Source organism: Lepisosteus oculatus, chromosome 15 (assembly GCF_040954835.1).
Source record: "Lepisosteus oculatus isolate fLepOcu1 chromosome 15, fLepOcu1.hap2, whole genome shotgun sequence".
NCBI classification, from domain to species: Eukaryota; Metazoa; Chordata; class Actinopteri; order Semionotiformes; family Lepisosteidae; genus Lepisosteus; species Lepisosteus oculatus.
The window spans coordinates 2,700,790-2,725,642 of NC_090710.1; the positions used below are offsets into that span (position 1 = coordinate 2,700,790).

Here is a 24,853-nt window from a genome sequence, read left to right on the forward strand (position 1 = left end):
CGGCTTCCCAGGACAGGATGCACGTTCATACCAGCACGATTCTCGTTTGGAAGTGCTGAAAGTTGAAGAAAGGGGAGGGAGGGGAAAGATTGTTCTTTGACCAAACGCACTGGAAGTACAGTGATCTTGAAATTGTGACAGATTAAGTTAATTATCGAAAGTGAAGTCTTCCTTAAGGACGTGTTTGTATCTTGGTTAAACTTGATGTATATATATTTAAGTTCGATAAATAACAAGGTACGTAAAATGAGTACAACAAATATGTCGGAAAGATCCACAGAAATGCCACAACAGAATTTCCAGTTGTAAAATGAAACACATTGCGATCGTGTTTTCCGGCAAACCCGCTCTCTGTAAATGCGGTGCGATGATGGTAGTGATTCTGAGACGATTAGAAAAAGGACCCGAGCTCGGAGGAGCAGGACGGGAACCATCTTCATGCAATCGCTTTGACCCAGCGCGGCTCACCATTAGCTGACCTCACCACAGCACAGCTCGGGCCGAGGTGTCTTCAGGCCACACCTGAAGAAGGCTCTACAGCCGAAACATTGTGTGTCTTTTCTTTTCAGCACGGAATAAACCTTTACCTGTTCCTTTGCTCACTGCAGCACCGTCATTCGTCCATTTTCAAAAGAGAATTTCCACTGCTCATTTTGAAACTGGACTTGCACTGATAATACCAATTCCTATAATTCATGTAGCACTCTCCCTGCTAAAGCTCTTACATACACAGTATAAATAGCTCTGGTGTCCCCCCCCTCATCCAGCACTGAGGTGCAGCAGCCGTTCTGCAACAGCAGTCCCACTGCACAGCACAGCAGGTAAGAAAGCGTTTCACCAGCTGAATTCAGGGGGAACTTGTAGGAGGCCAGCATGTCCCCTTGCAAGGTCAGAGGGCAGTTTAGACAGGATACATGAGCTTGCACCCCTTCCTCCTGCCAAAAACATCCTCTGATCTTTAATGACCAAATAGGACCTCAGTTTAATTTTTCAGTCTGAAGGACAGTGCCTCCAGTATGATCCACCATACTAGGGCACTGGTTTGGACTGTGACCCTTTAGGAAAAGAGTTGGCCACTAAAATATCCATATACCCGTACTGTAACTACTTCTTCCAATTAAAGAGCCAATCCTGGCAAGCAATGGGCACAAGGCAGGATACACCCTGGACGGGACGCCAGTCCATCACAGGGCCAACAGGGCCACAAACCCATACCAGGAGCCCATTAACCCACCAGCATGTCTTTGGACTGTGGGAGGAAACTGGAGCTCCCTAAGGAAACCCAAGCAAACAAGGTGAGAACATACAAACTCCACACAGATAGCACCCCAAGTCCAGAATTAAACCCAGGGCCCCAGCGCTGTGAGGCAGCAATGCTGACCACTGGGCCACCATGCAACCCAGCTGCTGTGTTTCTGCCTCGAAGTCATACACATAAATGAAATGTAAAAGGGTCCCACTGCTATGAAATATTAGCTTAGATGAAGAAGCCACTTAATGCACTCTGGACAGGCTGCATGTTAAAACCTTGCACAGACATATGGTACAGGTCTAGAATAATATATCCGAACAGATGATTTCTGTTGACCTGGTTATGCTGCCTCTGAAGAAGCAGGTTGCTTGTTGGAGGAGGATGCGATTGTGTCTGGGAGCGAGACAGTGTAGGCCTGTAGGCTTGTGCCTGGGTGTATCTATCTGTGTGGGACAGAGTGAGGGCTTGAATGAGTTTCAGAGGAGGAAGGCAGAGTGAGATCAATGCTGAAAGATGAGCAATGGTTCTGTGAAGTGCCAGGGCTCTAATGTTGGAAAAAAATCCCAAAAGATGTGCGTGTGCAATAAATGAATCTGGGTAGAAAACAACCACATCCTGTTCCTGGAAGCTGCTGTTCCACTTGAGAGATGTGAATAAATATGACATTGAGCAAATGAAGCCACAGAGCCATTTCTTATCCAGCAGTGAGCAGAACAACAATGCACAGCTGGCTGGGACAAACCTGTTTCTGGGCCTCAGGTTTCGCAGGGAGAGACGCTTTTCCTCTCAGGGTCAGCGCTGTGCCAGATGACGCAGTTTCATGGAGGAATGCTCAGAACCGGTTACCGTTATATAATGGCGAGGGCGTCTGACAGCACATTCCATTAGGGGCCTTTCTGTTTCAGGTTCACTGACCAGCCCAATCCCGATTTCTGCTCCCTCATCTCATTTGCCTTCTCATTTGAAGGTCGAAGGAGGACAAAGCTGTACAGAGACAAAACATTGATGTGCTGCACTGGAGACGAAGGGAACATTTTTAAAACATTTGGAAAAAGACTAGGACAGTTTTTATGATGTTTAGAACCTGATCTGGCCTTTATTTTCCTGTGCTTTATATCCCTGCTACCTTTGTCTGCCTTACACACACCTGAAGAAGACTCTGCAGTTGAAAACTTATTTTTTCTCTTTTTCAGGAGTAATTAACCTTTAATTGTTCTTACATAGGTGACGTAGCTCACCCCTCAAACGTATATAATGGAGACATGCTAATTTGATAAGTTTTTAAGAACATCCACAAATTCAAGAGCAGAAAAACGTGCTTTTTCTGTTTCACAAAGCATTATTTATGTCACAGGAAATTCTTTAATAGATTGCTCAGAAAATGTGCCACATGTTCTTGATGAGATTGCTGTTCTTCCCAAGACGTTTTGTTATAGATATATTTACTCTCGTGATCGCCTTTAATGTGTGTCTATGTTTCTGTCCTTTTCTGATTCCTCAGAGGGGGAGAGGGGGCTGTTTTGTTTTAATTAGGAATGTGTGTGTAAAAAATGCGAAGTGTGTACCACTGTAAATTTGCAGTTTTCCGAGGGCTTGTATGAAATACTTATAGCGTTTCACTATCCCATATTTTTTGTTATTTCACCACATCAAGTTAATTAATCATAAAGTCTCCCTTACAGAGGTGACCCACAGACCCAGTTATACAACAGGGCAAGGGTGCAACAGGAGTGTTTCCTCTGAGACCCTCCATCTTCTTGTCAGGAGCCTGCAGTCCCGTCGCACAGGGCCATGTTTCTGCCCTTACCAGCCCTGATGGTGTTATCATGCTCGACCTCTCTCTGCCCTGCTGTTACAATGGTGTGCAGACATGTCTAAGGCTTGGTCTAGCCCATACAGACTTGTAGCACTGTTACACAGCTAACTGGAATGCTGTGACTCAAAGAAGACAGAATTATAGAGTGACAAAACAGTACCATCTTCTGGGAGGGTTGGGCTGTCTCGGTATGAGTTAAAGAACAGATTGAGATTTTTAATACAGGAAACAGAAGGATATAAACTGTTTTCGCATTATGAGAAGCTGCTTGACGCTCCTGTTAAAGCCCACGATTCTGGGTGCATTTTCAAAGTGAAAACTGGAAGGTGAGGCCATCTGTTTTGACTCATACAGTATCTTTCCTCCTCCAACAGGAGATGACAATAGACCTGGGGGATACTGTACTCGGACTATTTACAGAAAGAAACCCGTCTTTGTTGGTAATGTGGGCAGAATGTGTCAGATCCCACCTGCAGAAGTGACTTGATTGGTATTTAGACTGGAGATCCCTCCTGCAAAGGTTACTCGATCTCAGACTCTGTGGGGATTTCCCTTCTGTATGTGAGGAGACGGATTCAGTTGTTTGTCCTTGTCTTCTTCGCCCACCTCCTCAGGCCTGATGCTGTGCGCTCCAGACATAGTAGGTGATTTCTGTACTGTCTCAGAAACCACCGACCTCCACCAGAAGCCATCTGAGGGGACTGATCATGCGGAGGAGTTTAAGGGAATTTATTTTTTGTACCCATTAGGTCGACATTGAATTTTTATTCCGGATTCTTTTTTAGATCTCTGATAAGTATTTCTCAGTAAGTGTTGAGATAGTGATTAATTTATTGCTGTACACATAAACACTTTCTATAATGAGGAGAATGAAATTTTGAGTTGTGTGATAAAATGACCTTGGATTACCCATTATCCTTTTCAACAGTTAAAAGGAGAATTGTATTCGATTTTCTTTGTTTAAAAACCTTAAACATTTTGAGTGCTGGATTAGGTTCTCTGATGGTCTCTTCCCTAACATTTTGCACAGTTTGATTTATTGTTTTGTTTTTCACTTCTCATTACTTCAGTAGGCTGTGCTCATCAAGAATGGAATGCTATCACGCTGAAGGGTAATAATATGATAAGGGTAATATACTATATAGGAAATGATCTACAAAAATACAGCAACAGAATAATAGTGTAAAGAGCATGTCTGCATGGATGCACGCTGTCATGATGCCATGATGGTGGACCATTGGGAAGCTGCTGTAGGTGTTATGACGTGATCAGCATCACACCATGCCCTGTGCAATATGGCTGGAAGGAAAAAGTGCTCCCAAGCTGTCAGCAAGTCTGGGCCTTTTGGCAGTGAGGCAACACACTTGCCTTCAGAGCCAGTGCCTGGGTTTCAGTTTCCTGGCTTTGACTGAACGCTTCTCCAGCATTGCAATTTAATAATGTCACGGAGGTCAACGGCACAGACAGATCACAGACGCTTGGACAAGGGGCATCTATGCTTGAGTGCATTTCACGAGATGGTGCCTATGCTGGGAAGCAAGCTCCTATCTGTAGTTTAACCACTGGAGGCCTCGCTGTCTGAACACCTCCTAAATGTACAATGTGGAAGAAAAGAACTGCAAGGCTTCTCCGCTGGTCTTACGATGCTGAGGAGGCCTAGAGACTCACATGAGCTGAGGCTTCTTGGGTCCAGGACAGGCTGAGAGATGGAAACAAGTGTGAGCCACTCTAGACAATAATAATTGCTTACACTTATATAGCGCTTTTCTGGACACTCCACTCAAATCGCTTTACAGGTAATGGATACTCCCCTCCACCACCACCAATGTGCAGCATCCACAAAGCAGGCTAATGTTGACATCTAAAGGACTAGTGGAGGTCCTTGTCATTCTGTTTATATCCAACTTACTGAATGGGCGAGCGGATCACAAACACGTAAGAGATTACATATTAATAGTTGTATTGGTTTACTTTGGTCATGTGAGATGTTCACAGTTTGGTAAAGGCAAGATATACATCTTAGCCGCAGACGAAAGAGACGTCTCTCAGAGCCAGGCTTCGAAAGGAAGGGAACATTTTTTTGTTCAAAAATTATTTTTAATTTGGGCCCACAGAAATAGAGAACGAAGTGGGAGGGAGTACGGCATGGCAGGGTGATGTGGTCCTCCATTTCAGAGGAAGCAAATAAAGTTCAGCTCGCTTTCCAGCCTGTAGCCTCAGGGGAGATCTATATACAGTATTTTCTAACTGCTTTATCCAAGACAGGGTCAAGGGGGAGCAGGGGCTTATTTCAGCAATGGGTGGGATGGAACGCAAGCCCTTCCTTCACAGGGCACAGACACAGACACACATGCTCACACAAGTGCCAGTCTCACTGGAGTCAATTCACCTACCAGTAAGTATTTAGACTGTGGGAGGAAACCAGAACACCGCCAGAACATACAAGTGAACTAACCTGGTAGAAAACTGCTAAACTCCTTGCTAAAGGCAAAGCACTTGTGCGATTGCTGCTCTGAATACCAATGGGGCAGAGCCTGTGCTAGTATACCTTATTAAACGGTTTTGATCAGCTCTATATGTTATCCGTTTTAATACATGGTTTCACCATAACATGGCCAATATTTATTTTAAATGTCTTGACACTTTTACTCATTTTTATTCAATGTAAAGCCGTATGGAGTTTAAGATTAACTAATATTACGCAGGACAGATCTTCACATTGGGCTCTGTCATCAGTCTAAACAAATATTGAGCTCTGACAACAAAATGACAAAAGCCTTTACTTCCTTCATTTGTCTGTGGTATGATGTTTCTTTCTCCTTTGGAAGGTTTTGAGTTAACCATATAAATGAACTAATGATTAAACTTCTAGATAAACTGGACACTAACATGTTTAAACATGGATTAATGTTAAAAATAGTCTCATATGTAAATAAGAATATTACATACTTTAATACGTTTTTAAAAAAAAACTCTACACTGTACGTTAACCCACATAATTGAAGGAACAAAAGCAGAGTGAATTGACAGTGAAACTGGCAGTGAAACGGGTCTTTAAGTGAGTTATGAAAGTGTTGAAAGTTGCAGATTCGGGGGGGGTGGTCCCTAAACAGGAAGCTGCACATGAGACTATCGCCCACTGTGTGGGGTCAAATCAGCAGACTGCAGAGTTGTTTCAGTTGACGAACTGACTAATTCTGAAGCTGTTCTTACCTAGCAAAGGGTTGTCATAGTCTAATCCTGATTAAATAAAGCCATTAAATAATATTTCAACCTCAGCATATCAACATAGCAGAGGTCTATTGTTTTATATATATATATGTTATGCAGGTGGAAGAAAGATGGCACCACATATTCTTGAAATGACGTCACAGGGCCGAAAGAAAAACAAACAGGTTTCTTACAACCTTCTAGGCTTTGTTTTCAGCACCATCAACACCGATTTCAACCCAGCACCGATTGTAACCAAGCAGCCTGCACCCGTTTCTGGGTTTAGACTGCAAATGAGACCAAGAGGCAATGTGTTAATACTGTAGTAAAGGACTCGGTACAGACCCCTGCGAAAGGGGGACACCAACCGGCTTGCAGTTAGGGGTGAAACCAGTGAAGAGAAAAACTTTGTCACTTTAAAAGTGACAAAAAGTTGCACTTTTGGTTAAAAAAATGGGTGATACACACAAAGTAAGAAGTGAACTTTATTCAAATAAATAGCAACATAAATACAACCTACATACCTTTCACTTCCATATCAGATAAAGATTTCTTTAATGTCAAATAAAAAGAAAGTTCCAAATGTCTCAAACAAAAAATCAACACTTAGTGTCTTTAAAAATGGTATTACATCATTCCTTGTACACTCAGACAATTCTGCAAAATGATTCCTAAACAAACAACTCCGAGCTGAGAAGACAGCATGTCATAAAGTGCATTCTCTTATACACTGCAAGTCAGAAAAAAACGATGATAAAAAATGGGGCTTTGGAATCTATGGCCCATGGCTGGAGAAAACCATTGACATGTGCTTAGAGACCCTCAGCATGCCTGACAAATGATGAGCGGGACTGAATTTGTTTTTTATTTTGATTTGTTCAGAAGGCACAAGCAGAAGATCTAGAGGTGACCACACCACCACCATGTGAAATGTTCAATCTAATACTGTTCATCAAGTGGATTTCATTGGATAGTTTTAACTAAAAACTATTCTGCATTCTTATCAAGTCATTTCATCATGTCATTTGCCAAGACACAACTGTAAATTATTTACACACTACATTGAAGCACAATTTGGTGTAACTTGTCAAATGGTTTCTGGAAAGTGTGAAAATGCTCAGCTTTTAACCCTGAAAACAACCAAAACTGGTACTATTTATGGAAGACAGTTTGAACAAGAGGTAATCATTGCAGTGTGGTAAAAAGCTTCTGAACGCTATTCTGAGGCACGCTTATTCCTCAGATCAGCATATTCTGCACACTCTCCAGATATTCCAGAAACTGAGACTCAAATAGTGAGCCCTACAAAATGAAATGTCCTGTATAACAAATGCAGAACCACAGGCCATATAATAAACCAGAGCAAACCTTCAAATAAAAAAAACACTACTATTTACACCTAAAAAATCCTTACATTGTGCTATCCAATGTGCAGCACTGTTAAATGCTTAAGGAGTTAGCATGCTTCAGGAGTGATTTTAATTATGAATCTGTGGAAGTCATAATTCACTTCAAGTTAAACAGCATCAAGTGAAGGCAACACTCACTCTTCTCTCTACAAATGATCACAATTTGCATTATTTAATGTAAATCACTATCCAGTCACTGTGCAGCTCAAATCCGTCTAAAATGCTGTTTCTATGCTGGCCTTTGAGCAGCTTTTAACCAGTTCTGCAAAGATGGCTGTGAATCTTATCTTTGCCAATATGGGTTGTTTCTTATTCACGGTTATTACTGAGCGGGAAAAAGAGTATTTTCTCCTTGCATCTTACCATCTCAGCTAATGCAACCTTCAGAATCCAGTTAGCCTATAGCTAAAACAACTTTAAAAACATGCAGTTCAAAAGTATATCAGCCATGGCCCTTTTACAGGAAAACCCCATTTTGTCACCCCAAAGTATGAGCTAGAGCAAAACATAGCACTCTGATATTCAATGTTCTTTTCAGTCCTAGTAACTTGTCTAGCAAAGACAGAATCTGCACTTCAAATGAGTCACTTTGGCTTGTCCTAATACTGCCTTTTGCTACAAAACAAGCTGCCAATGACATGAAGGCAAAATAAAAAATAAGCTTGAACCTAGAGCATGTAGAGCTAACTTGTAGCCTTCTCTAGGCTATCACATTGTTTTAAACCAGGGCTCTCCTCTAGCAATACGTTATGAAACGAACATGGAAATGCCTTGCTTCAGTTTCTTTTCAGAAAAAGAAACTAACCAGTACATTCTTTAGAGTGACAAATTAAAAAAAATCAATTCTATATATATATATAATCTCTGCATCGACATCTCACCATAAAATATTGCACACATACACCCCCAAAAACATCTTTGTTCTGTTTGTACAAATCTCTGCAAGGAAACACTTGAAGCTTTATCAGAAAAAAAATCATTAGCTTAAACTGAGGTAATAAAATCTGGGGATTTTTGAACAGAGAAAAGGCAGAAATTGTTTTCAATCCCACTGCAAAAGTGCCGAATACATGGCTAATTTGTTCATGTATCATGTAAAAATTATATGTGAAATAAATGTTGCATTGGGGTGGTTCTTTCTGCATGACATTACAATGTTCTAGAAGATACAATTGCTTGGTCATTTGAAACCAGCGCAACACCTTGACCAAATCAGATCTGTGGCTGTACCATACATAGCGCTTCAAAATATCCATGCTCAAGGGGGGGGAGGTTTGGAACTGATCAACTTCAAAGATGTCACACTTAAAATGAATACAGAGCGGCCAGCAGATACATAACAATACTATCATTTTCCCATCTGTCTGGGGACAACAATCCCAAACAGTACCCCAGCGGTCTCTGACAGGAAAAGATGGAAAAGATGCCATGCAGAGCGGAATGAAGCCGAGACTGAGGTAATGATCAAGTTTGCTCCAAGTTGCATTCATGAACTGGTTTCCACTGCAGATTGCAGATGCCAGAGTCAAACGTGATGACCCGGATTTGGCGTCTGAAAAAACCCGAATGTGTCAGGAAGCATGGGCGCAGCGTGCCCGAGTCACCTGCAGTACAGAGGTAGCGATACGGTATCTAAAGGTATTGTGGGATCAGGAATCTCTCTGCCTGGAGATAAGCTCTCGATTGGTTGATTCGTGAGATACCACTGACAGTCTCTCTCTCCAGCACTAACATATTGTTGGAGAGATCTCAGCAAGCATTACATCACCACAGCAATTTAGTATGAACGTGAACTTGCAATCTTCTGAGGTCATAAGACAGCAGATTAATTCAACAAACGGAAACAAGCACCCCATGAAAACCCCAGGAACGGTATGTATTAGAACCAATTTGTTACATGTTCAATGGTGTTTTGTCACAATTGCAACCAAACCTTTAAACAAAAAAATAGCATACAAAGTACCACAGAAGAGTAAACCCTGTTTTCCATACTGCAGACCTTCTTGTCTGGCCCATGACTCTGAAACCTGCGAAAACGTATTGCAGATGCCAAGAGATCATCAATAACACAATATCAAATTCCAATCTCAATGACAAGAAGTTTGTCTTAGACCTACAGGTCAATATGGCTGAAGGCAGGAAAACTGAAATTATAGCTAATGCATTTACTAAGTTTATAAACTACACCAGGTTAATGGTTATTCTATAGCTTATCGGTACACAGTGTCCAAACACTGCAAAGCTGGTGCCATCAAGTAAACTTGGGTATCTGCTGTGCTCAGTTATTAAAATACTATACCCTAGTTTTAGCAGTACCTGTCACTGTCTCTAGACCCAATCCAATGCAAGATTTATTTCTGTAAGGCCGACTTAACTGTGACTTAGAAAAAAAAGAAACGTGCAGCTCTCTAAGAATGTTCATAGGAAGTACTGGAAACTGCTGATACTGTTCATGTTCAAGAATTCAAAAAAAAAAAAACTTTGGTCTTTCCTAAAGAAGTGAAATCAACAATAGCAAGAGATTTAGGGCCCCGGTTTCCTCAAAGGGCCAACCATTAACTTAGTCAGAAGTGGGCAGTTCGCCCACAGTGTGCCCCGAGTGGAAAATAAGGGTCCACGTCTGTCAGCAGACCTTGAATCCTACACTCAGAACTTCTCAGGAAGACAGACTCCTTCTATGCTCCTATCAGAGCTCCTGCACCTCGCTGGATATCCTTCGCACTGGCCCTTAGGATTTCAAGTCAGACCAGTCTTAAACTCCCGTGACATGTAACTGGATCCCCGACCTTCAGCCTGCTTTAGTCTTGCTTCTCAGGCTGTCCAGGAAAGGCTGGGTTTTTGTCAACAGGTGTTAACTTATTGCTTATTCATATAAATACACATGTCTATCTGCGTATGTGTTCAGAGGTGCTGGAGAAGCTGTTTTTCAGATCCATGCCAGGACAAAAGATGCACTTCCCTCTCCTCTCTGCCTGGTCTACTTCACCAGCACACAGCTGCTCATCTGGCTGCTGGTGAGATCCTCCATTTCGCAGTCCGGGAGCTGGAAGGAGAAGCGCGGGAGGTAGGTCGGGCCGCCGTGGATGTGCAGGCGGGCCTCCAGGAGGTGGGCCGCGGAGGAGATGGGCGACAGGCGCTCCGGCGGCTGGCTCAGGAGTTGGCGCTGGGGGCCGGGGGTGTGACAGCCCCGCAGGAGCAAGGGGGTGGCGTCGAGGGCGTTCGACTCGGAAAGCAGCGCGGCGGGGGGAAACAGGCCGGAGGGGAGGGGAGCAGGCTGCTGGCTGAGAAACAGGCTAGGCTGCTGCTGCTGCTGGTGCTGCAATTGAAGCATCCTGTGAAGAGAACAGAGGCCAAGTCACATCACACAAAGTAACCCCCCCCCCAAATCGCCTTCTTGCTCCTACAAACACAGCCCGATCCGGACGCAAGCTTGGCCCTCGGCGTCTCCTCACCTCTGCTGATGCAGCACCTCCTCCAGCAGGCTCCGGCGGTCGCTCGACGTGCCGAGCGAGGGGCCGAGAGCGCCGCGCCCCGCGCGGGGGCAGGGGCAGGGGCACGCCTGCCTGGCCGGGCCCTTGATCTTGTTCAGCCCCAGCAGGCCTTTGGAGCGCGTGTTCTTCCGCAGCTGCTGCCGGAACGCCTTGAGCCCTGCGGATCCACACGACATTCAGGATTAAACCCTTATCTGCCTGGACCACGTTGCCTTCCTCCTCTTGCTTTCCCAGCTCTAAACGTTCAAACACTCCAAATTAAAAAGGCAAGCGCTGGCCGCCTTCCCAGTCCGGGGTTCATCGTTACCTTGAGTGAGGGAGGTGTCCGATGCCCTGCGGCCTTCCTGGAAGTTGGCGCCGGGGAGGCTGGCAGTGGCCTGGTAGCCCTGGGGTTGCAGCAGCAGGGTTGAGGACTGTGTGAAGGGGGTGCCAGTCTGGATGGAGGCTCCTGTGCCCACGGCCGAGGCGAGGAAGTTTGTGTAGCCTCCTTTGACCAGGGCAGGCCCAGTGCTGATAGAGGACTTCAGGCAGCTGTCAGAAGACGCTCCCTCTGAGGGGTTTACTGATGAGACCACGATACCTGCAGGACAGGAAGCCAATGTCAAGCAAAGCATTTAAGAGAAATGAAGATACTACAGGCACTGAAACTTAAAAGGTGATATGTTCCTGCTGAGGAACACAGATGCTGAAATATTCATTGCCAACTGCTTTTCATTTTCTACAAAAAGTGTATGATGTAATAGCTATGTTAGACTTTTTTATTTTATTTGTACTTGTATTTGGCTCACTTTAAGTTGCCAGTTACTTAGGGGTTTATAGCTAGACAAGCATAGATTTAAGGAGTAGTGTTTCTTAGCACAGTCCAGGACAGCTTGCCACTGTTACTCACAGGGAGGGCTGCACTGGTGGAAGTGGGCGGAGACCTCAGCTAGGGTGTGTCGCCGGGAAGTGTTGTTGGGGGGGCAAAGAGGTGCAGCCACCTGGAGCCCCTCCTCTTCCTCCAGATCACTGGGGCGCACTTCCTCGCTAATGGTGTTCTCCAGGAGGCTGTTGGGTGAGATGGAGCGGTTCTGCAACAGTCCGTTCAAGCTGGCCTCAAGTGGAAACACTACCCTCTGTAGTGAAGGACAGAGGAAACCTGAACATTAGCCACATCCATCAACAGGCAACAGAGTATCTGCTTGGCACAGTGCAAATCATTGCCCCTAATGTGGATCTGCAGTTTGATACAACTCAATACATTCAAACACAAGCTTTTCAATATAGAACACTTTACACAAACCTGAAAATAAATCAGAATATAGTCCATAAAATTTAGAATAAGTGTATTAGTAGAATTATTACATTGCAGCTGCTACTGGCTTTATAACTACTTAATTCAATTTGTAATGAACTATCAGACTATCAGAAAGCAAGTCATGCTTAAATCTTTTAATTACACCAATTCCTAGATCTGGCATTTGACTCTACTCATCCTCCCTCCCCATTCAGCCTTAAAGCATCTGAATAGTGCTAATTTGATCGAAATGCCAGGTGCATCTTTTTCAATTACAACATTTCAAATGGAAAATGCAAAACTGTATATTTTGTGAGCATAAAAAAACCCACAGATTTCAAAAGTTATATCTAAAGAAATGACCATTAGAGTACCATTGTAGGATGACTAAAAAAGCCCATATAAATTCAGGAAGATACAGCAACTGGACTTACCTGGAAGAGGCCAGCAGAGTCGCAATCAGCGTCGGAGTGATAGGGGGCGCTCTGCACGCCTGGGAAAGGACAGGCTGTTCTGAGGCAGTCGGAGGGTTCTTGAGGTGCCTGGGAAAGCACATCATGACCTAATTAGCACACAGCTAAACAAACTAATACGGACAATGGATCAGGTCGGAAGGGGGCATTTTTAATGCGTTGTTTCGGTTACAGGGGGCGCCAATCTGGACCGGTATTCTGCGCCTCTCACCTCGGCGGGGGCGAAGTCGGGGCCGCTTCTGTGTCTCGGTGGTCGGGTGCTGCACTGGCGGCTCAGCTGGCTGCTGCGATGCTCCCGCACCTTCTCCAGCAGCAGGTAGTAAATGGCAGAGAAGTGGTTGTAGCTGCTGTTTTGCAGCGACTAGGATGGAGGAGAAAAAGAGAAATCCTCTTCAATAAATGAGACTAAGCAGCACAGCGCTGAACCTCTACAACAGCACCAGTTCGCAACGGCTCCCAGGGCCTTGTGAGAACATCCAACCTTACTTTAAAAATCCATATCTTTATTGGCACATTTTTTCAGGTTCCAATATTTCCAAATGTTTTCGCTTGTGTTAGGATGGAACTCCCCCCATTATCAAATTATGAACATCTTGATGGATGTTACTGGTGGTGTGGCATGCCTCCAATTAAAGTTTATTGTATTGATTTAATTATCCTTAATTATAGCGATTATCCAGAAGGTGTCCTTCACTGTCACATTTTTCTCCACTGTGAGTAACTCACCTGACCAGTTAGCCTCACTTTTTAACACTGCTGCAGTTCATAGCAAACCCCAAACGTTTTTACAGTTATCGAACACTTTTTAATATGCCACTGCATCCACACACACTGTGTAGATGCATAAAGACATCAGCCCAACACATTTTATTGATACTAATCAACTGTCCTTTGCCTTTACCTCAATGGTCCTCTGCCTGTCGATGCCCAAGGTCTGCATGATGCCCAGGACTGGCTCACTGTAGTCTCCCAGGTTGGAGTTGTAGTCTGTGATCGACACAGACAGAGCCTGCTGCTGTGCTGTAGGGTCAGCCAGCATCCAGCGGCTCTGCTTGATCTGGGCGATGCTGATGCGCTTGGCTGGGTCCACTACCAGCATCCTCCGGATCAGGTTTTCACAGTCTGGGAAAAGCAAAGCGCCAGTCAGCTCCGGGAGTATCTCCTCCAGCTCAGCTCTTTTTTGTATTAACATCGTCACTGCCATTGGTGAACTTCTTGTTCATGTGTTCACTTTATCTTTAAACTTCAGATTTATTATTGCAACATGCAGCCCTGAGGAATGCCAGTACAAGACTTCTGTGCTCCTATGTCCATGAAATCTTTGGATGTTTTTTTTAAATCTCAGTTTGATGCGTTATTTCTTTTCCAGGCAGAGAATGCCAACGTGTCAACTCAAAAGCCACAGAGAGATATCAGGACCCGCTCAGGGAGCCTGCGGCTGGCAGGGAGGAGGGGGAGATGGCTACCTTGTGACATGAAGTAGGGGATTCGAAAGCGGCCCTCCGTCACTCTCTGTCTCAGCGCGGGCAGGCTGGCTCCATCGAACGGCAGAGATCCGCAGACCAGGACATACAGGACCACACCGAGGCTCTGCGAGAGGGGAGGGGTGGAGACAGTTCAGAGAACATTCAAATAACTCTCTTTGGAGGAAAATGTATTTCTAAACAAATGCAGAGCCCTAGCGAATCAAAGACCATTCTACCACGTTTGCCAGGCCTAGTGCTCTTACCCAGATGTCGAGCTGGGGTCCCTCGTACTCTTTGCCTTCAAAGACCTCGGGAGCAGCATAAGGGGGGCTCCCACACCATGTGGACAGGGGATCCCCAGCATTGTAGAAGTTCCCAAAGCCAAAGTCTAAAATGCCAATAAAAGAATCGCATTCAGTAAGACAGCATGTGACTACTGATCAACAAGACTTACTCAGTGTTTGACATTATACTTGAAGGAACACTCAGTGAATGGCCACACCCTATCCCACCTTACAGCTGAAAAACTGGAAGCCTAAGATGCAAAAGGGTTTCCTTCGATTTTCAACGAAAGAAATTACAATTTTCTTGCAAGGCCTTTCAAACACGGAACAGATATTTTTTCAAATAGAATAAAAACCTCCTCTCCAACTAGAGCACTAAAACAAATATTAATATTTCAGTTCCTCAGTAACAGTACATATCTTCCCTGATTGGTCTCTGGCTCCACAGGCTGTTAAGCCCTGAAGGTGTGGTGCGTTTAAAAATGAGAACAGGAGGCACTTCCTTCTCACAAAGTGGCATGGGAGTATGGAACAAGCCACCCAGCCATGATGTTAAATCCAATACTCTGGTTTCTTTCAGAAAAGCTGGATGAGATCCTGGGATCAACAAACTACTATCTTGTTGGATGGGCCTCCTCTTGTTTGCAACAGTCCTTATGTTCCCTCCTACCTGCTAATTTGATATTCATATTGGCGTCCAGCAAGAGGTTCTCGGTCTTGAGGTCTCTGTGGACAATGTGATGTCTGTGGCAGTAATCCACAGCCATCAGGATCTGCCAGAACTTCTTGCGGGCCTCGTCTTCACTCAGCCGGCCGTTGGAGGATAGGTAATCTGGAGGAAAAGAAAGAAGTAAAAGGTTTTCAAACATTCTGGAAAATTTTAAAAGTCAACACAGAATACAAAATCTCTATTTATTAACATGCTTTGTAGCACTCTCTGTGCTAATTATTTCTTTGCGAGATGTGATTCCAAAAAATCTAGCTCTATTTGCATCTGCCTGATCATCAGCCAGGAGGACTGAGACCCACAGGGTGTTTTCCCGATTCCTCCTTGAGGTGTCTAATCCCAGATCTTCGTTCCGAGAAGAAGGCAGTTTTATTGGCATAGAATACACACAAAGCAGCTTACCGAACATTTCTCCATTCTTCGCATATTCGGTTACAATATACAGCATATCTTTCGTTTCCATGACCTGCAACAAAAGACAACAAAATTTAACATTTAAAATGTTTTAAAGGTTTAGAAATGTAACAGTTAATTGGTTGTTTTTTAAAAAAGCAACAGTTTTGAGAATAAGAAAACTTAATTTTTGAAATGACAGCCCAGCCAGCACAACCTTGAATTTGAAACAATCCTTGAATTTTATGGTTTCCTTTGCAAGAGTTTGATGTATTTGTGTTTGGAAAATGTCCAAAGCTCTATTTCTGAATAGACACTAAAACTGATTGTTGACCTCTGCTTGCAAAGCCCTTCTTCCAGACATCTGAAGAAGCGTCTCGGTTAGGCAGACACACATCACTTATTTCTGTCGTCTGCTGTATCGTTAAGCGGGAAGACATGGTGATGAATACATTTCGTTTATATTGGGCATAAACTCGCACTGCTCATGTCTCAACATCCTTTTCAGAAAACTGTAATGTACTGTACTGTCATGATACTTTCTAATACCTTACTAAATCACACATTCGTTCCTGCACAAGTATGTGTTTGGGACTGCAACATCCCAATACAGCAGCAGCGTGTAACCCCACTTGACATCTTACTGCATCCACAGCGGAAAAGACTACAGCCTTAAGGAAATGACAGGAACGTCCAACACAAATAGCCCCCCTCCCCTCCTGTCCCAGCTGTGCTCACTGAGTCTGCACTGGTGCTACAGTATGAAAAAGAGATTTACACTGGGTAGCTCTTGCTTCTAAGAAAACTCAAATATATCTGAGTATGAAAGTGTGTGTGTGTGTGGGGGGGGGTGGTCAAAAAGAGATCTGAAAATAAAAGCGGTAGGAATTTGCCAGAAAAAGACAGGCTTGACAGCTACCACAGAACCCGAAGCGTCTGTATGGCAGTGTGCAGATGCTGAACCCAGCAGATGTGCCAGAAGAGGAACTCTAACCTCCCCTGATCTAACCACATTTACAAGCCAATAAAGAAGAGGGGATTATTTTGAATGATGTGCACACCCACAGACCTTCATCTCTGGGCTAAAGGTAAATCACAGAGAGCAGGTGGCTACGAATTTAACTACCAAATACAACACCAAGCAGAACTCCAACCTTGCTCTGTGATGATCTGGTCGAATCAAAAGGAGCAAGTGCGATTTCAGACTAATAGCGCTGCGAGCAAGAGAATATCTGCTTGCCTAGTCAAATACAAACGCCTTGACCTTGCGGTCCCTGGAGCTGCAATCTGAAAGCTGATCTGAAGCAGGGCTAGAAGGGAAACCTGCAACGCGCTTGCAGCCCATGTGCAGCGCACTGTGTGGAGGGGAGGCTGCGATGCAGATAATGCTCTTGACGGCTGAATTTGATTGTCTTGAATCTATGGTGGTCTGGCCTTAGAAGACAGAGTATTCTCTGTCTAGCAGCACTATTCTTCCCCCAGCCCGGCGTCTGCTCTGACCCTGATTCCTGCACCTGCGGGCTATTTCATTCCCGCACATTCTCCAAGCACACTCCGACACGGTCTCACTCAGAATACGACAAATATTTCAGACAGGGTAAATCCAACACTAAAAGAGCTGGGGTTTCATTTTTGAATTTATTTTTTAGGATTGAAACCAATGCCGCACATTTGAAAACCTGATTTTGAAGACTTCTCACTCGCTGAGGGCATTTAAATATGTTTCACTGCTTAAATGAAATGTTTACTCCTGGGAGTATATCTTCAGACTGTCTCTGTACACACACACGTTCATTTAGCTCCACAGAAAATCTCGACGCAATCCCAATCCTTCTCCCATTGTGCAAATGCACTGCTCACACATCCCGTGATCCCTCATGCCCACAGCACCTATGAGCTCACCAATTTCAGGGCCCCCCCTCACGGCTGTGGGCATTACAAACCTAACAATTAATTCTTCCTCATCCCTGGAGCCTGACACGTTCACTAAGGCTCAGAGAAGGGCAGCCAGAAAGGTCACGCAGGATTGCTAGTAATTCCTCACTGTGCAAGGTGTGCAGAACACCCTTCACACAACTGCCTAATGGCAAACCCCACTAACATGGACACGCTGAGGAAAAACACAATCCCTCCGACCACAGAACCTAATGCCACTCCGAATGAAAAAAAGAAAAACTCTGCAATGCCTCAACTTTGAAAAGATTCATGCTTTCTCCGCACCGTTTCCACAAACGGGAAGGCTATCTATTAATTTTGCTCGTTCACCGTGCACAATCTCTACAAAGACACACATCGGGAATAACCAGAAAAGAGAGCCCTGTCCTTGTCGCACTGACTTGGCTACTGCCACCTGAACTGCCAGTGAGCAAAGGCCAATGCAAAGGAAATCACGGGGCCCTTCAGCGCCTCATCGTTCTCCGTGTCTTCAAGCTGCAGGGCTCCTGCGACAGCTCGCACCTCGATCATCAGCACCAAAGAGTAACTAACTAGCTTGGCGTTGACGCAAGCAGCATTCCCTCCTCCAAACTATCTTTCAGCCCACAAGCCTCCCTTGCTACAGACCCAGAACAAAACTGACTCAACCTGAAACTGTAGCTTAACCACAGGCCACTTCTGTCACAGGAGTGGTGCACATACAGACAATGCGCTCCACAAGACCGGGCAAGCTCACCTGATACAGCTTGATGATGTGAGGGTGATTCAGCAGCTTCATGATCTGAACTTCTCTGTAAATCTTCTCCAGGTTTGAGGAATTCAGCCTCGTCTTGTCTATTATTTTAATGGCCACCTGTGTTAAGGACAAATGGGTCAGTTTCTTTCAACAGAAGACAAAAACCGAGTACGGACGAGATGGATTTATCATACGGAAGCCGGTTTAACACTTCGTTACAGACTCCTGTCCTCCCAATTGCAGCTGTTACCAACAGCTTTACACTATCTGCTTACAAGATATACGTTATATGTTCACAAGAACATAAACCTAGTCCCTATACCAAAAAAGTGGGGAACCAGGACGGCGCGTCGTGCATGTGCTCACCTGTGTTTTGGTAACTTTGTGCCTGGCCAGTTTGACCACGGCGAAATTGCCTTTCCCCAGCGTTTTAATGATCTCGTAAAAGCCGACCTGTAAGGGCCTTCCGTGAGGCTGGGTAGGTACGGGCTCCGGGCTGCATTCAGACATGATCACCATGGCGCAGGGTGTCGTATTGTGTTCAGTATTGCAATGTGTTTTCTACCAGACCTTACGCCTGAAAAACCAAAAAAAACGAAATATGTGAACACCCGAATGAGCATTTTCTGTATTTAATTTGGTTCAAACTACACTCGATTTGCAGTATAATCGCTATCACTTCAGAACTGACCACAAAAAAACTGTTTGTAAAGAAATACTTTTAAAATGGATTCAGATGGCTGGTTAAACACATCTATACAATCAACCGAAAGTGATCAGCGCGGCGCAGCTATGTTGACCTGGAGATAAAGTCAAGCACTTCGCCGTCTTGACTCTCACCTACGGTTTTCGTCGGAACTGCGATTAAGAACCAGTGAGGGGAAAAGTTAACTTTCTCGGCCTCGTCCACTTTTCTAAGAGGCGTTATCCATTCAGCGTCGAGGTGCCGAAAACCTTGACTTACCCGGACAGAAGAAAAAAAAACTCCTCGCTGCGTACGTGAAGTTAAGTCCTTTTCTTGAATATCCTGACGAAAGAGCACTTCCTAAAATCTTGCGCGCCGAAGAAATAAAAACAAAAGGTGCAATGGAGTTGAACAAGCCAGTAAGGAACTTAGTGAAATATATACAGAGGTGCAGTTTATGTACAAGCCGTTTTGTTTTTTTTCGAACTGTGCTTCACTTCTGGCTACATTGTAGTCGGCACTTTCTGTGCGTTCCACAGGCACGCGGAAAGCTACTCTGTAATACCCGGCTGGGAAACTCCACCCCCTCCCCCTGCCATAACAAATTGATACCCACCTCATTAACGTCACACCCGCGTCAGAGTTTCGAGCAGGGCGCAAGGCCGGGCGAGAGCGCAAAGCACGAGTTGCCGGGCAACTGTGCGGCTCCGCAGGCGCTGACGCGAGCGGTGATGGAGAGGTTGCTTGGAGATGAAGGCGGTGACGCCAGTCCCGGAGCGCTGGCACCACGTGATTTTCCCCCTCTCAACCTGTTCCTGTCGTGGTCCAATCCGCGACCCGCTCCTGCTCCTCCTGCTGGAAGGCAGCTGGCACTTTTTGTTACAAAAGAAAGTGTTGCTGCGTTTCATTCTCTAATGAAAAAAAAAAACAGGTACACATGAGGAAATATCAGCTCAGGCTGTACACATCAGCTCAGTGGCCTTCAATACAATTCTACAGACCAGGGCTCTCAGGAATATGCAATTAATTAAATGTCCTACTAGCGCGACCTCATTGTTCCAATGCTTTGTAACCTTATTGCACCACAGTGCTCTAGTGGATAATCGTATTACAGTTGTGGATTTTTTTTTTATTATCGACTTGATTTTGCAATGAACATGCGGTGCATTTCATGTGACGTTTATGGAACGGCTTACTCCCTTCTAAACTTTTCTGTCGTGTTGTGGAGTGTTGGACCTTCAGGCATTTGGACATTAACTAGGGTGTTAATAATTCAAATTGTGTCACTCATTTAATGGCAATGCTAAAAAAAAAAACTCCGGAGTAATCGTGTTGTCACTCTAACTCACCTTTTGTTACACAAGGTGAAATGCATAAAATTGTGTCTCATTATAAAGGTTAAATTATGCCTTTTTTAAGAAAGTTCTTATGCAGATTAGACGGAAACTCTATATCGTTCTTCTCTGTTTCCATACCTGAGTGTACATCTATAGTATATACGTTACAGTTATGATCCACATCAGTATTTCAACCACTGCTCAGTTAAAACAGTTGTTAGTGAATTGAAATCCACTCAGTATTATTTAAAAGAGTGCACTGTAATCCATTTTCAGCAAGCGCCCTGTCGTCAGGAAGAACCAGCCATCCATGCATTTTCAAACCTCTCGGTATCCAGTTCAGGATTGCAGGGGCGCCACAGCCTGTCACGGCGAGCAGTGGGCACTGGGCAGGGCACACCCTGGATGGGGTGCAAGTCCATCACAGACAGACACACACTCACTCACACCAGAGCCGATTAACCAAGCAGTATGTTGTTAGGCTGTGGGAGGAAACCAGAGCACCTGGAGGGAGCCCATACAAACACGGGAGAAGAAACAGTGATTTCCTGGTGTGTTGGGCCCCTTGCACGAGCAGCGCCTGGTGTGTCTCGAAAACTCGTTTGTCTGGGAAAAAAAGGGACAGAGAGAAGAGAAGCACAGGCCATTTCACTGCAAAATAGAACATACGCTGTATGACTGATACTGAGGATTTAAAATAGCCGATGAAGAGAGTTGATTCATAATGTTGCTACTGGAAATTGAGGGAGAAACTGCATCTAGTATTTGTTACTTGCAAGAAGATTGAAATTCAAGTCTCCTTTATTACCGTGTTGACTTAATTGCAGGGATGCCCTAAAATGTGCTGTAAATCCATCCGAAAGGAGACCATTTATTTCTACAAGAAATGTGGACGCTGATATCGAGACAGCTATCAAACATTTGTCAGATTATGGATTTTGTGCTTCATTGCTTCATCATAGTCATGTCACATTCAAAACAAGACACTCCTCTCCCAATACAGTGGAATCATACAGTTTTCCCTTTGTACTGCACCTGTGCTATTGATGTCTGATTGCATAAGGTTAAGATCATTTTGTCTCAGTTAATGGGAGCATCTGCAGGCTTTAGTTAAATAATACACCACTTATTCATTTTAGCAGGTAAGACCAAGGTAGGTGAGGTCCCCTTTTCAGGCCATAAAGGCCCATGGGGAATGGGGGGCAAGGGCCACAATTTTTCTCAACCATCCAACACTGGAGGTGGAGGTGATGTGGTCAGCATCACACTCTGGTCGGTTTATTACCCCAGGAAGGAATAACCCCTGATACTCATTTGGGAAGCAGGCAGAGTGGACCTGGGAGCCGTCTGGAAGGAGTTAGAGCAAGCTTCATCAATCACTTGCCCCTACCTGGGATTGAACCCAGGACCTTCCAATCAGGAGCTAGAAGCCCCCTTGCTGTCAGAGCTACTACAGCAGGTAAGAGTAAATGAGAACAAATGTTCATTTAGAGGAATGACCCTGAGAGCCTCTTACCCAGTAGTCATTACTGCGTGCCTGGCTCGCAATGACAGCAACAGTGCCCACACTGGGATTTGAACCCACAATGCTCTGCTCTGGAATTGGGAGTATTGACCTCTGTTGCCTCTCCTTGAGCAGCACAGGACTGTTGGCATCACTTTCACTTAGTGGGATTAACATTGCAGGGGAACTCAGACTGTGGCTACAAGGGAAGAGTTATACTGTATGAAGGCGGAAGAAATGCATTGTGAAATGACATAGTTATTTCCCTACTGGACCTGGGTCGGACATCCCCCGTAACACAAACAACTGAGCGGGGTTTTTTCTCACCTGGTAAGTCAGATCTATGTGTATTGCTCCTTTTCCACCAAGGGGCAGTTCCTACAGTTAGAAGCGCTAAGGCGATCACATCAGGAAACAACACAAATGCTGCGTGAGTAAATATCAGGCTTAACCACAAAAAAAGGTCAGCTCACACAGCTCATCTGCTTCTTGCAGGCAGAGCGCAAACAAAATGCAAATTGCAGGCAGCAGTCAAATGCCAGCTGCCTTACCTGATTGCTCTGCTGGTGTGATGCTTGGGTGAAATGTAAAGCTGAGCACACCACAAAAGAATGGGGGTGTTTAATACAATGGGTTGATATTTGCATGATTTATCTAGACGTCCAGCTAGCTCATGCTTTCAGGACCTGCCGACACTTGTGCAAGGTCAGGGGGGAAAGAGAGCATGGAATGCTGGGAGCCCTCTAGCGCAATGGCCCCTTGACCAAAACATCCTGGTGCCTGTGACATCATAGCAGAATGGAGAATATTGGTTTCTTAGTCAATAAGGGCAATCCTGGCAGACTGGGGTGATGGGATATTTCCAAGGTATCATTCTTTCCCTGTTAGAAAGAGACACAGTGACATTGCAAAATATATGCAAATAGTAAAAAGGCTTTTTCTTGAAATTATTTTACTTTCTGTACTTTTTTACGTTTAATTGTTTTTAGTGGGGGTTTGTTTTCAAATCAAAATCGTTGATTTGTCTGAATTGCTATTTGCATTTATTTTGTTAAATGTAGATATTTTACACCATGGTCCTTATTGGAATTGAAACCGACAAGCATTGTGCAAAGAGAAAAAACACATCTCATTTGCTAAGCAAAAGCCTCGGGGCAAGAACTGACTACTGTGCATGATGCAGCTCAAAGCTGGCCTGCCAGCTGTTGTAAAATGGCATTTGAAATATTTAGAATTGTAGGTTTTCTGCATTTCTTCAGAGTGACTTGAATAGTTAGAGGAAACATGTTTCATGATTTATGAGCTTGTCTTTCTGTCCAATGCAAAAATAAAACTTGTTGGCACACAATATCCAGCCAGAGACATAGGTTGCAGAAGGTGTTAGGTCCTTATTTAACCTGGTGAGTCGATTGAACTCAGATTATCCCTGGCAATGGCGACCTGGAAACTCATTACACAGCTGCGTACTGACTAGAGGGACCTGAGAGAGATACCCTGCCCAGGGTACACCAGCACTGAGTCCCAGAGTGACCAAGCTGTACAATCACTCGAGGTAAAAGACCGATGTTCCTGTTGGCAAGAGGTCAAGCGTAGCGATCTACTTACTAGTTGACTTGCAGTGGGCAACAGTCAGAGAAGGGGTGATAATTAGAAACAAATGTCTTTTCACAGCATGTGTTTGCAGGAGGCAGCACCCACACTCTTCTACAGAAAGGAACTATGGTCAGAACGAACCTTGATTACAGCAGGATTTCTTGTGAAATAGGGAAAATTCCACATTCTGTCTTTGCTGTTTGGTCTGTCCCCAGTACAGCTACTGGTGCAGTACTAAGGTCAAAGGTACAACAGTATCTTACCTGGGTTTTGAACCCTCAAGCCCTCCATTCCACAGTCCAGAGGCCTAACCTGGTAATGTCACAGCCCTTACAGGTTCAAAGCTATGCATGCAAAAACCCTAAATACAGTGAAAATGACCCATGCTCAAAATGTTGAGAAAAATCTGCAAGTTATCAAAGTAAATGTCCTTTTTATCAGGACACTACCTCTGTGATGTGCTATTGCTTTTTGGACGTGATCCCTGTGCAATGCTGTTGCTCACTGACAGTGGATTTGCGATCCAAGCTTCTCCAGGCCTTTGCAGGTCTTGTCTAATTAACAGAGAGTCAACAACACACCGAACATCTTTTGAAGGTCAAAGGCTGACACCCCGATTACAGAACTATACATGTATTTCATCAGAATTTTGCCTGGGACACAAGTTTGCAGAATGAGTCAGGTATATTTAATCGTTGTGACTTGATCATTGATGTTTTACACAAATTGTTACTTTCCAGAATTCTTACCCTTACTTTCATGAATTCCCAAACAGTTATGAGTATCCACGTGAGACCTTTATGCACTTCTTTGCATGTTTGTTGTTCATGTCAAGGACAACATCAATGCTTTGATCTCAAATATAATTAAATTTGACCTCGATCGCCCCTGAAGAATGACGTCTCCCTGACAGGACAGGACTCGACTCCTCTACTGAAGTCTTTCTGAAAAAGGGCCACCTGTGATCTTCTATGAAAAGGCTGCAATCATTTAGATATCTATGAGAAAGGTTTAAAGAAAAGGGCAGAACTTGTTCCCAGGTGTTATTTGTATAATTCCACCTGGGAACCACAGTGTCCTTGAATTATCAGAGGCTCGGTGACCCATTTGTTGTCGTCAAAGCTAAAATTCCATCTGCAGTCTCTCTCATGAGAAAAGGGAGTTACTCATCTTAGGGAAGTTTGAAAGGGTGTTTTGTTTTTCGGTCTGGGTTGTTTGTTTTAGGCAAATGAAGAGCAGCACATGCGTTCACATGGGTTATTGTCA

General features: G+C 44.4%; 1 protein-coding gene across 1 annotated transcript; it reads right to left on the minus strand.

The window, feature by feature from the left end:
* Positions 1 to 6,750: 6,750 nt before the first annotated feature.
* Positions 6,751 to 19,732, minus strand: sik1 (salt-inducible kinase 1). The gene is made up of 14 exons (XM_015363509.2): positions 19,433 to 19,732; positions 18,835 to 19,045; positions 18,469 to 18,585; positions 15,807 to 15,870; positions 15,348 to 15,509; positions 14,657 to 14,781; positions 14,394 to 14,517; positions 13,829 to 14,049; positions 13,139 to 13,288; positions 12,889 to 12,996; positions 12,068 to 12,293; positions 11,486 to 11,758; positions 11,140 to 11,335; positions 6,751 to 11,019 (listed from the first exon to the last, which is right to left on the minus strand). Exons 2-14 carry the CDS (start codon positions 18,985 to 18,987, stop codon positions 10,665 to 10,667), a joined length of 2,274 nt encoding a protein of 757 aa, XP_015218995.2. The 5' UTR covers positions 18,988 to 19,045; positions 19,433 to 19,732; the 3' UTR covers positions 6,751 to 10,664.
* Between the last annotated feature and the right edge of the window lie 5,121 nt (positions 19,733 to 24,853).